Here is a 15,743-nt window from a genome sequence, read left to right as displayed (position 1 = left end):
AGATATCTAGATTGGAGTGAGTTTTATGGAAAAAAGTTTCAGACAAAAGTTACTCAACTTTGAGGGGGCCATGTTTCTATGACCTTGGATTTGACCTTGAAGGTCATGTTCAAGGTCATTTCAAGGTTAACTTTGTTTTTTTAAATAGGAACTCCCATTTTTGACCCCGGATTCGGAAAGAGCGGGAAATTTTACGTCCAAAACGGTATTTTTAAATTTTTTTTCATGGCCTAGAGAAGGTCGATTTAAGGTCAAATGCTTGAAAAACTGCCTAAAAGCGTTTTTTTAATTTTTAAGATATCGAAAAATGACCTCTACAAAATTTGTTCAGAACAGAGTGGGCCACCCAATGCACCAAAAACCTTTGACCTTTAACCTCATTTTGAAGGTCATTTCAAGGTCGAAGTGTTTTTTGTAATGGAAATCCCTCTTTTTGACCCCGGAATCGCACATAGCGCGAAACTCAACACAATACCTTATCCAAACGTCGGATTTCGCGCTATGTGCGTATCCGGGGTTAAAAAGAGGGATTTCCATTACAAAAAACACTTCGACCTTGAAATGACCTTCAAAATGAGGTTAAAGGTCAAAGGTTTTTGGTGCATTGGGTGGCCCACTCTGTTCTGAACAAATTTTGTAGAGGTCATTTTTCGATATCTTAAAAATTAAAAAAACGCTTTTATGCAGTTTTTCAAGCATTTGACCTTAAATCGACCTTCTCAAGGCCATGAATAAAAATTTAAAAATACCGTTTTGGACGTAAAATTTCCCGCTCTTTCCGAATCCGGGGTCAAAAATGGGGGTTCCTATTTAAAAAAACAAAGTTGACCTTGAAATGACCTTGAACATGACCTCCAAGGTCAAATCCAAGGTCATAGAAACATGGCCCCCTCAAAGTTGAGTAACTTTTGTCTGAAACTTTTTTCCATAAAACTCACTCCAATCTAGATATCTGAGTGGATCACTTAAAATGGGCCACCCTGTATATGATATACAGGGTGATCAAAAAGTTCCGGGACACCCCAGTAAGTCCTGAGATATAACTATTTCCGAGGAGATTAAGGTCATTCCTGTAGTAACTTTGAACGAGGAATCCAGTGGTGACCTTGGTTTTGACCTTGAGCTTGACCTTCAAGGTCATTTCAAGGTCAACTTTTTTTTTCAAATGGGAAACCCTATTTTTGACAACGGTAATCGAAAGAGCGGGAAATTTTACGTCCAAAACGGTATTTTAAAAATTTTTTTATGGCCTTGAGAAGGTCGATTTAAGGTCAAATGCTTGAAAAACTGCCTAAAAGCGTTTTTTTAATTTTTAAGATATCGAAAAATTACCTCTACAAAATTTGTTCAGAACAGAGTGGGCCACTCAATGCACCAAAAACCTTTGACCTTTACCCTCATTTTGAAGGTCGTTTCAAGGTCGAAGTGTTTTTTGTAATGGAAACCCCTATTTTTGACCGCGGATTCGCACATAGCGCAAAATCAGAAAGAAACATTCAAAACGCAGTGAGTGGAAAAAACTTATCCGGCAAAAAAACTGTACCTATGTCTCTGCTTGCTCCTCATTTAAAACAACTTGACTTTCGGTTTGGATAACTCGTTACGTTATTATTCAAACAATCAAAGGTGACCTTGAAATAACCTTAAAATGATCTTGAAGGTCAAAGATAAGGTCACTGTAACATGCTCCCAGTAGAATTTAATAAATTTAGCCCGAAACATTTTGTAAATGTTTCGCGAATAATATTGGATCTAACTTTCACATGACCTTAGCGATGAACGTCGTGGATCAATCGAAACTCAACATAATACCTTATCCAAACGTCGGATTTCGCGCTATGTGCGAATCCGCGGTCAAAAATAGGGGTTTCCATTACAAAAAACACTTCGACCTTGAAACGACCTTCAAAATGAGGGTAAAGGTCAAAGGTTTTTGGTGCATTGAGTGGCCCACTCTGTTCTGAACAAATTTTGTAGAGGTAATTTTTCGATATCTTAAAAATTAAAAAAACGCTTTTAGGCAGTTTTTCAAGCATTTGACCTTAAATCGACCTTCTCAAGGCCATAAAAAAATTTTTAAAATACCGTTTTGGACGTAAAATTTCCCGCTCTTTCGATTACCGTTGTCAAAAATAGGGTTTCCCATTTGAAAAAAAAAGTTGACCTTGAAATGACCTTGAAGGTCAAGCTCAAGGTCAAAACCAAGGTCACCACTGGATTCCTCGTTCAAAGTTACTACAGGAATGACCTTAATCTCCTCGGAAATAGTTATATCTCAGGACTTACTGGGGTGTCCCGGAACTTTTTGATCACCCTGTATATCATATACAGGGTGGCCCATTTTAAGTGATCCACTCAGATATCTAGATTGGAGTGAGTTTTATGGAAAAAAGTTTCAGACAAAAGTTACTCAACTTTGAGGGGGCCATGTTTCTATGACCTTGGATTTGACCTTGGAGGTCATGTTCAAGGTCATTTCAAGGTCAACTTTTTTTTTCAAATGGGAAACCCTATTTTTGACAACGGTAATCGAAAGAGCGGGAAATTTTACGTCCAAAACGGTATTTTAAAAATTTTTTTATGGCCTTGAGAAGGTCGATTTAAGGTCAAATGCTTGAAAAACTGCCTAAAAGCGTTTTTTTAATTTTTAAGATATTGAAAAATTACCTCTACAAAATTTGTTCAGAACAGAGTGGGCCACTCAATGCACCAAAAACCTTTGACCTTTACCCTCATTTTGAAGGTCGTTTCAAGGTCGAAGTGTTTTTTGTAATGGAAACCCCTATTTTTGACCGCGGATTCGCACATAGCGCAAAATCAGAAAGAAACATTCAAAACGCAGTGAGTGGAAAAAACTTATCCGGCAAAAAAAACTGTACCTATGTCTCTGCTTGCTCCTCATTTAAAACAACTTGACTTTCGGTTTGGATAACTCGTTACGTTATTATTCAAACAATCAAAGGTGACCTTGAAATAACCTTAAAATGATCTTGAAGGTCAAAGATAAGGTCACTGTAACATGCTCCCAGTAGAATTTAATAAATTTAGCCCGAAACATTTTGTAAATGTTTCGCGAATAATATTGGATCTAACTTTCACATGACCTTAGCGATGAACGTCGTGGATCAATCGAAACTCAACATAATACCTTATCCAAACGTCGGATTTCGCGCTATGTGCGAATCCGGGATCAAAAAGAGGGATTTCCATTACAAAAAACACTTCGATCTTGAAATGACCTTCAAAATGAGGGTATTGGTCAAAGGTTTTTGATGCATTGAGTGGTCCACTCTGTTATGAACAAATTTTGTAGAGGTCATTTTTCGATATCTTAAAAATTAAAAATACGGTTTTAGGCAGTTTTTCAAGCATTTAACCTTAAATCGACCTTCTCAAGGCCATGAAAAAAAATTTAAAAATACCGTTTTGGACGTAAAATTTCCCGCTCTTTCGATTACGTTGTCAAAAATAGGGTTTCCCATTTGAAAAAAAAAGTTGACCTTGAAATGACCTTGAAGGTCAAGCTCAAGGTCAAAACCAAGGTCACCACTGGATTCCTCGTTCAAAGTTACTACAGGAATGACCTTAATCTCCTCGGAAATAGTTATATCTCAGGACTTACTGGGGTGTCCCGGACCTTTTTGGACACCCTGTATATGCAAGCCCTAAAAACTAAGTTGAACATCAGAGTTAGTAAGAGAGAAATCAATGCGTGGCGCCTGGCATACCTTCCAAGTTTGCCAACGCAGTAGGCAAGGATACGAGTTCTCCTTACTAATTGTGACTCCACGGCTTTACTGGAGCACGTGGCCATATACCCGGGCTGTAATATACCAAGAAAAAGAAAAAGGAATAATCCACCGAATATATAAGTGACCAGAAAAGTCTTTCACGTTTGTAGTTGTTTTAAATGCATAGGCTCAAATTGATTGAGAGAGCGACGACGAGGTACGTATAGCGATACTAGCTTTAAAATGTCTCGATACGTACTGAATTATTAGTAAATGAATATGGATGTCAGATAATATACTGAACGACTGTCAGTGAATTAGTGTAATTTTACTAATGTAATATTATGTTCATATTTACCTATCAATTAATTTCGTGTTGAAGCATCTAGTTTCATCATAAAGTTCCTCTAATCTTCGAACGTAAGCATTAACTGAATTTTGAATAACAAGAGCCACTTCACCATAATGAATTTTTCCTGCTTCGGGTAATAACGCTGAATATTCATCTAATATCTGAAAAACTCAATCTTCTTATAAAAAATGGAATCAAGAATTCCAGTTATTTTTGAATAGAATTAATTCAAATGAAACAAATTAGGAAAATTTAACGTGCGTTACTAAATTTTCATTTTTATTACTTATATAATAGCTATTCTGCCATTTTTAACGCTGAAAACTAAAATAGTAATTTTTTGTCGTCAGCATTCACTTATGAACAATACATTGCAATTATACAATTTGAACAATCTGTACTATTAAAACATTGATAGCATTAGTCGAGAAGAATGCTCAATTTTCGATTAGTAATAAACTATCTTCAGAGAAATTTCGATATTTATATCTTGTATGATCAACTTACTCAAATCTTAATGAAACTTAATGAAATATTCTAATTCTGAATAAATCGTAACTAAACTCACGATCACGAACTTGTATCGGAACTTATACATCTTATATAATCTTATATATTACGTCGATTTACAAGCTATAGTTATATATTGAGTCACTCTGTCTCGCGATGAAAATATATATGATAAACAGATCATTAATTATATTTCAATGTTCCATAATTTTTCTATTTGTATTATATACGAGTAATACAAATAACAAGTCAGCCTCAGAGTCACATTTATTCAAATGTTTTTAGTTTTATTCAATATTTCATAATAAAACAAAATGGCAAATATTTGTCATAAAAATGCAACTAAACTGAGTATAATTTGATAATTTGGATTTTAATCCAACTTCTAAATTTGATAAGAATAAAACTATAATTTTTGAATATTTTTTTCGTGTACGATTTTACAGAACTCTTATAAAAATATAAACAAATTTTTCTTAAATACAGAATGATGAAAAAAAGTTGACGTGTTTCGGAGTTTTCGCATAGTCTTTTATTTCGGGGGTGAACTACCCCTACTAATTTAGGAGCCAGGGGGGTTTTCGTAGCCGATGAACCTCCATGGAATTTTATAAACGTTTTCTATGTATTGAATCCGAATTTCGAAAGTGCAAAGTTGGCACCCTGGTAAGAAAATTGTTATTAACAATATAATTGTTTAAACGTTGATAACTTTTTTCCTAATTCACTCACAGCTACCGGACACAAATCAAATGAATCCTTAGTGAATAAGGAATAAGCTGAATTTTGCAGATTGAAAAAATATCAATTAGTTCCAAAGATATCGCCAATTATTTATAAAAAAACGGGGTCGCAAGAAATTTATTTGTTTAAATTGCTCTAACTTTGTTGCTAATAAAGTCACAGATCCTGCTAGCATGTTAATCGATTTTTTGTTACGTCAGGAATCTAATGCATTTCGAAAATTGAAAAAATTCAAAATAGAAACGAAAATATCGCATTTTTATTAAAGAAAAATGTCGAATTTTCATAAAGTGTAATTGTTTATACCTCTGTATCTTTTTATCCAAGAAGGTGCCGGGGATTGCATATATCACAAATCATAGTCCAATTCATACGGAACATGTGGAATTTTTCAAATTGTAAAAATGTTGAATAGAACCGGAGATATAGCGCATTAACTGAAGAAAAACGTATGACGGCGCGCTGAGAGCGCGCGACCCATGCAAAACAACCGCGGCGGTGTTCGCGCGCGTGCTCGCTCGCTTGCCATCTCAATATGCCTTATCGCTGCTATATAAGGTAATGCATTTTTTTTATAAATAATTAATAACAATACAATGATAATTTCCAACCACATAAATAGTTATCAAATAAATTATTATTATTATTAAAAAATATTACAATATTCAATAATACTTATCATTGATGGAATATAATCTCAAACAGAATTTTCCTTGTAAGGATTTTTGTACGTGTTTTCTTTTTGACATTCACAAAAAGTACAACATGGTATACCGTTAGCTACACATATACAAGTATTTGTAGAGCATACTTTACCAGAACAAGGAGGTAATTCATTCGTAGGCGGTAAAAAAGTATGAGCTTTTTGAGGCATAAGTAAATCATTATCTACTTTCCAACCGAATGACTCTGGGTTTAAAGTGAGAGCTTCCGTATTGAAACATTGAGTTTGAGTGTAAGCTACGTAAGTCGCTCGAAGTATGTGCAGTCTCATTGAATTACTTGTCGGTGGTAACTTTTCAATCGGCCTCTGTTGGTGAAAATGATATACGTAATCGCGCAAGTCATCAAATGTTTTTAAATTTGTATTGAGAGTCCAAATTTTAACTAAAAACTCTTCAGCTCGTTCGATATCTGTGTTTATGGAAAATTCAGATAATATTTCTGCAAAAATTAGGTTAATTGAACAAACTTTCCGCTTCTGAAAAGATCATGTTATAATAAATATAATGAAGGAGACCTTCATTCACCTTGTCCAAAATGAAGTAAATATTCTATAGGATTTCCTTGCAATGATGAGTTTTTCGTTCCAACTCTGCTAGAGTAATCCGATCCTGTTAAGTGGTGTAAAGCAGGTAGTATGGAACAAAATGAATCTCCATGACGTTCAGCTAATATATGTAATGGGAGTTGTCTGACATATTTGCCTGAACCAGCTCTTACCCACAAGGTCTATGTATAAAAAAAATTAATATATAGGCATATGCCAATCCAAGTAAAGAATAACAGAATAGTTAAGGTACGTACCTTTAATCCGCTTTCTGAAAAAATCTTCAAAAAGTACAAGGAAAGAACAATGACATCGGTGTCGGATGAAATTAAATAAATATTTTTATAGCCTTGTAGTGAAGCGTGCTTGATATGGAGCATTATTTTTACATCAGCTTCTTCAATATCCATGCGCTGGAGTAATTGTGAATCTTGAGTTACAGTTGACGTTGCAAGTAATTCATTAATTGTATTAAATAATAATTGAAATCTAGAAAATCCTTCAGTTTGACTTAGAATAAAAGCTTTAAGAATCTCCTGTAATAATATTTTATTCTTCGAAGATCCCCAAAATGTTTCTTTTTGCTTAGGTAACTCGGTGTCTATCGTGACATTGGGATATACAATGACATCTGACTTATTCCTTCTAAGGTGCTCCGAAGATTTGATAGATTTCTCGAAGTACGAATCGAATACGAAGTCGATTCTTTCTGTAATTTGCTCGCTAGCTTTATGCAATACAAAATTGCAAAAGCCCCTAGCAAGATTTTCAAATTTACCTTCCCACTTCAACTAGTGTAATACCAACATGACATCGACAACTAAACATGTAGGAATTGCAGTTTTCACAAAAAGCCTTTCATCGTTTGTTAATACTTCTTCAATTGTTTTCACTAGTGAGTTTTTATCGTCCTGCTTGTATAAGGCCATTACTGTCGAATAAGGGATACTTGGTCATGAGTTCATATCGAAAAAGTGATATCAAAGGATAATTTCTTACGTTTGCCAAAGCAACATACCTTTGAGCATCGCTTGCTGTTAATTCTTTTTCTTTCTTCGACTTCATTTTGTCTTGTTTAATTACACTTTTGAAGTTTGTCAGATTAACCTTTTTCATAGGATCTATGAGAGCTTTGGTTTTTAAACGAAGTCTCTCATTCTTAAAGGGTTCAAATGCGTCAATGCCCTTTTCAAAAATAGAATTTCTTTTGCAACTTCCGGTTGCACTGGCTGATTAGTTATGATTGTTTTTAACGGTTGTGAACCAGGCATGAACGGGTTACAATTTTGCTCCTCTAGGAAACGTAAAATTTTCTCGACTGCAGTTTCAGACGACGAAACAGCCGATGGAGAAAATTAATGATGAACCTGTAATTCTTCGTTATCGTTGCTAAACAATGTAATTTCTTTTAAGTAATTGACAATAGACCAGTATTCGTGGTGTGTTACACCCCATGCAGCCACTATTTCTTTTTTTGGGTAAATCCAATTACACCATGTGGACTTTTCGCCAAGCGATTGATCGACTGTTCAATTTTGTGGTCATCACTCACAAAAGAAAAGGAAAAGAGTGATTCTTTGACAGTAAATTGTCCTCTCATAAACTACTCGAAAACTTCTGGGGCATTTTGTTCTAATAAAAGCATATCTTCTAAATATTGGGCACACCACTTAGCATAATTTGTTCTATCCAAATTGTGAAAAATTGGAAGTAATTTTCGAATGGTGTCCAAGTATAAAAGCCAGTCACCGGTGCAATCAGCACGAACAAGCGCGAACATTAAGTCTATCAAAATCAACACACTATTCAAATACTTGAAAAGCTCCGACTCAGCACATTGACGTTCGACAAAATTATGAAATTCTTCTAACAGTTCGTTGCATTCGCCTTGGAACTCATCGAGGAAGGATTGGCTTTCATGAAAATTTTTTTCAGCAAAGCTTTCTTGGTTGCAAATAATTTTCACAATAATATTATCATATTCTGCTAATCGCTCTTGTGTAAAAAATTCCTTAAATTGCAGTCGTCTTAGTGTCTCCATTATATAACCAAAACATTTACTGCATCTATGGTAGTGTTTACCGTTTCTCACCGAATATTACTAATTGTAAAATCCTATTCGCGTTCGTTAGTCTTTCGGCCCAACAAAGACTGTAGTGATTTTTTTTTTTAATTAAAGTCTGTTAAATTTATTCGCTGTTTTCGTCATTTGATTTTCCTGGTAGCTTAAGTATTTGAAACAGGCTTAGGTTTTAATCCAATTACGTCTAGGGGATTAAGAAGATTAGGAGTAAAGTCGCTCACACTTAAAACTCATCAAGTGTAACAAGACACGTGACTTAAGGTGAGTTCAACTCCGATCAATTGAAGATAACTAGGATAAATCATCTGACGTTAAGGCGAATACACGTATTATCATACGTGTTTAACGGAGCGGCGGTTTGCTCTGCATCGTGGGAGTTTGTTCTTAAATAAATTTTCCATTTTTCAGATAACTCGTATTCCAACTTCCGGCTCACTTTATTATTAATGAAGAAAATAAGGCGGTAACTGTCGAAGAATATATGCGTAGCTTGCGTAAAGAAGACTTAGCATGGTTACTTTCCAGAATGAAAATAGAAAATGAAGAAGTCAGTTTATATAATCCACAGCCGCAAATAGCTACGTGGAGTGCTTTCAACTCTTTACTTTTGAAAGACAAATGCAATACAGGGTGTCGCATTTTAAAGGAACCACCCCGAAATTTTCGACGGTTGGCGTTGTACAAAAAAATTGTTCAGACAATAGTTGTTTGGAACAATGGGGACAACCTTTCTGTGAAATCCGATTTGACCTTGAGATTTATTTTCAAGATCATTTGAAGGTCAAAGTCAATTTTTGAAAAGGAACTCATATTTTTGATCCCGGATTCGGAAAGAGCGGAAAATTCTACGTTTAGATAACGTATTATGTGTGAAGTTCGGTTAACCTCCCCCCCCCCCCTCGCCTAAGGTCATGTAGGGGTCAAATTGATGATTTTCTTCATCTATGTACAGGGATGGTCGGGCAAGGGTAAGGTTAATTGTAATAACCCAATAACTCCAATACCCAATAACTCGATAACCCCAATAACCCCAATAACCCAGTAACCAAGAGATATTTTGAATAAGGACCCCTATATTTTATCCCGGATTCGAAGAGAGTGGGAAATTCTACGTTTAGATAAAGTATTATGTTAGGGGAGCGGTTCACTCCCCCATCCCACAGAGGCAAGGGTAAGGTTAATAAGGTATTGATTACCCAGCCAGTGAAGGCAAGGTATCGATTACCCGGCCACTGAAGACAAGGTATTGATTACCCAGCCAGTGAAGGCAAGGTATTGATTACCCAGCCAATTAAGGCAAGGTGGGAATGCTCCGCCGATCAAGACAAGACGGTGACTACAGATAGAGTTATGGTCAAGATTGTAACACAAACATTTATCTCATAAGATGTTCAAAAATACCCCCGTTTAAATTTATGCAGTGTTGAATTCTACGTTCAAAATTTTCAACTGTGGACATCAAAACGTGACGCGGAATAGCTCTGCAAGCTTGTATGATGCGTTGCATCATATCTTGCCGTGTTGTTGGTTGCTGTACATAAACAACATTTTTCAAATAGCCCCATAAAAAGAAATCTGGACTTTGTCAGATCTGGTGATCTTGGACACCACTCAGTAATGTCACTACCAATGCCTATTCATCGTCTTCGGTATCGTTGGTTCAGGAAGTGACAAACCATTAGTGAGCGATGACACGGTGCACCATCCTGTTGAAGCCATAATCGTCTTCTGGTTTCCAAGTCCACATCTTCCAATAATTCTGGTAATTCATTCTGGAGGAAATCAAGATATGCTGCGCCGTTGACATTCCCATCGAAAAAATAAGATCCTATCAGATAACCATTTATTAGACCGCACCAAACTACGAGGCTCCATCTATGCTGATTATCAACATGAGGTACCCAATGAGGGTTCTGGATAGACCAATAATGATTATTATGGCGATTAAGTTGCCCATTACCATGAAATGTAGCTTCGTCCGAAAACATGACGTATCTGAAAAATTCAGGATCTTCACGAATCCTTGTTTGTGCCCAATTGCAGAATTCGAGTCTAGAGATCTGCGGCGGAGATCATCTGGCATCAAAGCTTGAGTCAAAGTTATGTGATACGGAAGAAATATGTACAGCCGCAAAAATCTAGCGGCTGTTGATCTTGGGATTCCAGTACGTCTCTGAATTTCACGCAACGAGATATGATGATCCAAATCAATCATTGCCAAAACGAAGAGAATTCGTGAATCATCGTTGTTCGGTATCATAATCCAACGACGATTTCTGCGTATTCGAGGTCGACGTCTCTCTCTTTGCTCGATGATTCGGATTCTCACGTGGTTCGGGTAGTGAAGCCTCCCTGGGTAATTTTGGCGGTAATACCTTGCCGCAGTACGATATCGGCCTTGACATGCCCCGAGAGACAACAGAATATCAACAACTTCGTTTCTCGAATAATCCGGCATATTCCCTCCTTTTAAGTTAACTAAGAAAATTACACTTGAACTATCCTGAGAAGGACTGTTCGCGAATCACTATTGTCATAAACAATACTAAAAAAGTGTTATTAAACAATTTAGTTGAAACTTTGTAGGCTTGTCCGAAATCACACCAGAAAAAGAATGGAAATAAGATGTTATTCCACAAAATGGAAAATGACACTTCTCATGAAGGCTTTGAATACATGAAGTCGACTTTGAAAATCAAGCTGAAGTTTAAGCTCAAGGTCACTGTTGTTTGACCCTACAATTTTTTTGGGATATATTGGGGTTATTGAATTATTGGGGTTATCGGGTTATATTGGGGTTATCGAGTTATTGGGTATTGGAGTTATTGGGTTATTACAATTAACCTTACCCTTGCCCGATCATTCCTGTACATAGATGAAGAAAATCATCAATTTGACCCCTACATGACCTTAGGCGAGGGGGAGGGGGTTAACCGAACCCCACACATAATACGTTATCTAAACGTAGAATTTTCCGTTCTTTCCGAAGCCGGGAACAAAAATATAGGTTCCTATTCAAAAAATGACTTTGACCTTCTAATGACATTGTAAATAAATCTCAAGGTCAAATCGGATTTCACAGAAAGGTTGCTCCCATTGTCCTAAACAACTGTTGTCTGAACAATTTTTTTGTACAACGCCAACCGTCGAAAATTTCGGGGTGGTTCCTTTAAAATGCGACACCCTGTATTGCATTTGTCTTTCAAAAGTAAAGAGTTAAAAGTACTCCACGTAGCTATTTGCTGCTGTGGATTACACAGGTTTACAAAATAAAAAAAGTTGATGCCTATTTGACCAGACCATATAACTTTTATGTATTTCAATGCGCTGAACACGAATCCGAGGTCCGTTGATCTCCATCACGTCAGGTTCAAGGTCTTTCGAAGGTCAAATGTATTTAATACAACGGAATTCAAAATTTGACTACGGATTCGGACAGAGCGGGAAATTTTACGTTCAAATACATATTGTTGGTTTTTTCCAACATGACCTTTGAAGGACATCTAGAGCTCAAACAAATAATAAATAGACCTTATTTGCTTTTTATCCATATGAACTTGTTTTTGAGACCTCCGATGGGCTTCTATTGTATACTGTCATGTATCATTGTATTCTGAATACAAACCTGGAATCCATTTGACCTCATCCGGTTAGGATCAAGTTCACTTCAAGGTTAATTCGTTAATTTTGCACAAAAAAAAACAAATATAACCCTAGTCTTTGAACCCTGGTTGCTTTAACCCTCGAGCCCTGCATTTCTGCGTGACTATAACCCTGGACTCTCAACCTCCGATCTCTATATCTTAATTTTCTCAGCCCCGAGGCCGGTAACCTGCAACTCTACAACCCCGACCTTCACATCCTAATTTCATGAGCCCCTGATGCGATGAACTTCGATCTATATCGCGAAAGGCTTTTTAGCGTACAGAGGCGAGGGGCCTTGAGGACATCTAGCGCATACTGGACGGTCTCGAGGGAAGCTATTCTGGTTGTCGATGGTGTAATCCCCGTAGATCTTCTTGCTAGGGAGCGCAAGAGGATCTATGACAGAAGGTTAAACGAAAATAAAGTAGAAGTAGCCAAGGAGGAGAGTGATAGAACAATAGAGGTATGACGAGAACGGTGGTCGAGAGATGGTAAAGGCGTATGGACGAGAAGCTCAATTCCCGACATTAGGGCGTGGACGGAGAAGAGCTTCGGAGAAGTGAACTTCTACCTTACGTAGATGCTTACGTGCTATGGGTACTTCAAATGCTACCGGGATTCTCCGAATAGTAAAGTAGAGAACAGGATTCTAGATAGGAGGATTCGCTTGCTTTTTACCACCGCATAAAAAATCCCAAACACGGCATAGCAAATTCTACACGCCACGACCTTGATATTCTCGAAATCGAATTGAAATCCAATCGAAATTTAAGATCTTCTAACTTTCTAAAGTCAGTTAAAGCTATGAAAATCAGGAAATCTCTGAAATTTATATTAAGTATTTCAATGTCATGGTGAAACAATCATTTTTTATTATAATCTCATGGAGGGTACTTCTTAACATCGAGGTTTATGTCTCTTACTCTGTTAAGCCACCACTCTTCAATGTAAACGTGCTTTTTTGCTAGGTCTACATCTTTCATCGAATGTTCTTTTCAGCGCTTTTCTCTTGTGCTTAACTGAAGTATCCCTCTTAAGGTTCCAGTAGTAATCTGACATCATATTGACATCCCAAAATCCTTGATAGCGCCTTTCCATTTCTTTAATGTCTTGATGAAATCTTTCACCTTGCTCTTCACTATAATCTCCTAGATTTTCTGGAAATTTGTCCAAATAAGAATCTAAAAAGTGGAGCTTCAGACTCATGAGACATTGAACAGCTTTGTAGTTTACGACCAAGTCGTTGACTATTTCTTTATAATTTTGATCTCTGTTGTTACCTAAAAATTTCGTACAAACGTCAATAAAGCTCTGCCAAGCTTTTCGTTCATCTTCTGACATTCTATTCGGGAATTCGAGATCTTTTATGAGTTCTCTTATGTGAGATCCATCAAAAATTCCCTCTTTGAGTTATGCTTCGGATAACTTTGGGAATTTCAAGAAGAGATATTGAAAAGCTTTACTATCTCTTTTCTTTAAAGCTTTTACCAGTTGTTTAATCAAGCCTAATTTTATATGAAGAGGAGGCAGTATTATTTTATCAGGATCAACCAATTTATTGTATTTGAGATTTTTGTTCCCTACAACAAAACTATCCCTTGCTGGCCACTCCTTTACATCATAATGCTTTTCACGAGCTCTGCTGTCCCATTCACATAGAAAACATGGGTATTTCGTAAAACCAGATTGTTGTCCCAAAATGATTGTGACAACTTTTAAATCCGTGCAGATTTTCCATTTATACAACTCGTAACTAATTTTATCAAGTAAATATTCCATATTCACGTAATTTTCATCCATTGTCGTAGAGTGAGCCAATGGAATAGAAGCTAGTTTATTCCCATTGTTTAGTAATACAGCTTTAAGGCTTCTCTTAGAAGAATCAATAAATAACCGCCATTCTTTAGGATCATGTTCAATTCCAAATGTTCTAAACAACCCGTCTATATCACTACAATATACCAAAGAACCACCTTGAACAAAATATTTTCGAAAAGGCTCATCTCTGTTTCTGTAGTATGTTACTTTTGTTTTTTTGTGTAAACAACCTTTTTCTTTCAGCCGTGATGCCAATAGTTCCGATTGCGCTTTAGATAGCCCTAAATCTCTTACCAAATCGTTGAGTTCACTCTGATTGAACTTTGAAGGGGTTATCTCGTTACCCGTTGTACTAACATCACAATCAGTTTCTTCGTCATCTTCTTCGTAACATTCTCGGTCATTCATTTCATCATGTTCTGCGTCATCTTCTTCTTTATCTTCTTTGTTATTTTCTTGGTCCGTGTTCCCCAAAGATTCTGTAATGTTTTCATCACTTATATCGATTTCCATTGCTTCATCTTCATCATGACTAGTATCGCTTACTAAGACTGGCATTGTGACAGACAAAGTAGTTGTGTAAGGCACAGATCGAATGTTTCTTGAATTAAATCCAAATTTGGTGTTTATACAAAAATAGCAATCATTATCATGATCTCGAGGTGCGCGCCAAATCATAGGCGATGAAAATATCATTTGTCGCTCTCCACTTTTCCAACGTCTTAAACGTGAATCGCAAACTCGACAGATGAGTTTTGGAATCCAGGGTTGGTTTAGATCCACATCAGTGGTTTTAAAACACTCGTTGTAGATCATGCGAAGTTTCTTAGAGAAAGAAATTAAATTTCTATGAACGTCGTATTTGCCGCACAGAACACAGAAACTTTTTGAGCACTCATCCATTTTTGCAGATCATAAATCAAGTCCTGCTGTATTTGTACAAAATAACTAAATAAAAACTGGAGAAATCGCTGCTGCACCGGATATCCAACTATCCTGAAAAGGACCGTCGGACGGAGCCGCTGCTGCACCGGATATCCAACTATCCTGAAAAGGACCGTCGGACGGAGCCGCTGCTGCACCGGATATCCAACTATCCTGAAAAGGACCGTCGGACGGAGCCGCTGCTGCACCGGATATCCAACTATCCTGAAAAGGACCGTCGGACGGAGCCGCTGATGCACGCTTATAGTTTATAGGACTCGGTTTATAAGGAAAATGTAGTAGGGATTGGGTGTAAGATGTCTCAGAGTTAAGTGCTGGGGAGTTAAGAACATTGGAGTATGGGGAATCGGGTCTTAGGATTAAGTGCTCGGTGGTTATGGAATTGGGGGTATGAGGGATTGGTTCAAGGCGTTTTAAGGTCAAGTTCTCGGGGTTTTAGGAAATTAGGATGCGGAGGTCGAAAGACATAGAGATTTGCAGGGCTCGAGGGATAAAGCAATCAGGGTTCAAAGACTAGGGTTATATTTGTTTTTTTGTGCAAAATTAACGAATTAACCTTGAAGTGACCTTGATCCTAACCGGATGAGGTCAAATGGATTCCAGATTTGTATTCAGAATACAAAGATACATGACAGTATACAATAG

At 36.8% G+C, this 15,743-nt stretch overlaps 1 protein-coding gene across 9 annotated transcripts in view; it reads right to left on the bottom strand.

Annotated features, from left to right (window-relative positions):
* LOC131672018 (uncharacterized) overlaps positions 1-15,743 on the bottom strand; it is a 769,953-nt gene that overhangs the window by 596,191 nt on the left and 158,019 nt on the right. For 8 of the 9 annotated variants that reach the window (XM_058948981.1, XM_058948937.1, XM_058948954.1 and 5 more), the window contains exon 4: positions 4,090-4,244. In XM_058948981.1, coding sequence (XP_058804964.1) covers positions 4,090-4,244 — 155 coding nt within the window. Of the gene's footprint in view, positions 1-4,089; positions 4,253-15,743 lie in introns of all 9 variants that reach the window. The other variant, XM_058948997.1, reaches the window with a different exon arrangement.

This window comes from Phymastichus coffea, unplaced genomic scaffold (assembly GCF_024137745.1).
Source record: "Phymastichus coffea isolate CEN01 unplaced genomic scaffold, Cenicafe_Pcof_1.1 PCOF00011, whole genome shotgun sequence".
Taxonomy (NCBI): domain Eukaryota; kingdom Metazoa; phylum Arthropoda; class Insecta; order Hymenoptera; family Eulophidae; genus Phymastichus; species Phymastichus coffea.
The sequence above is the reverse complement of the archived record's forward strand: the minus strand, read 5'-3'. Positions and strand labels throughout refer to the sequence as shown.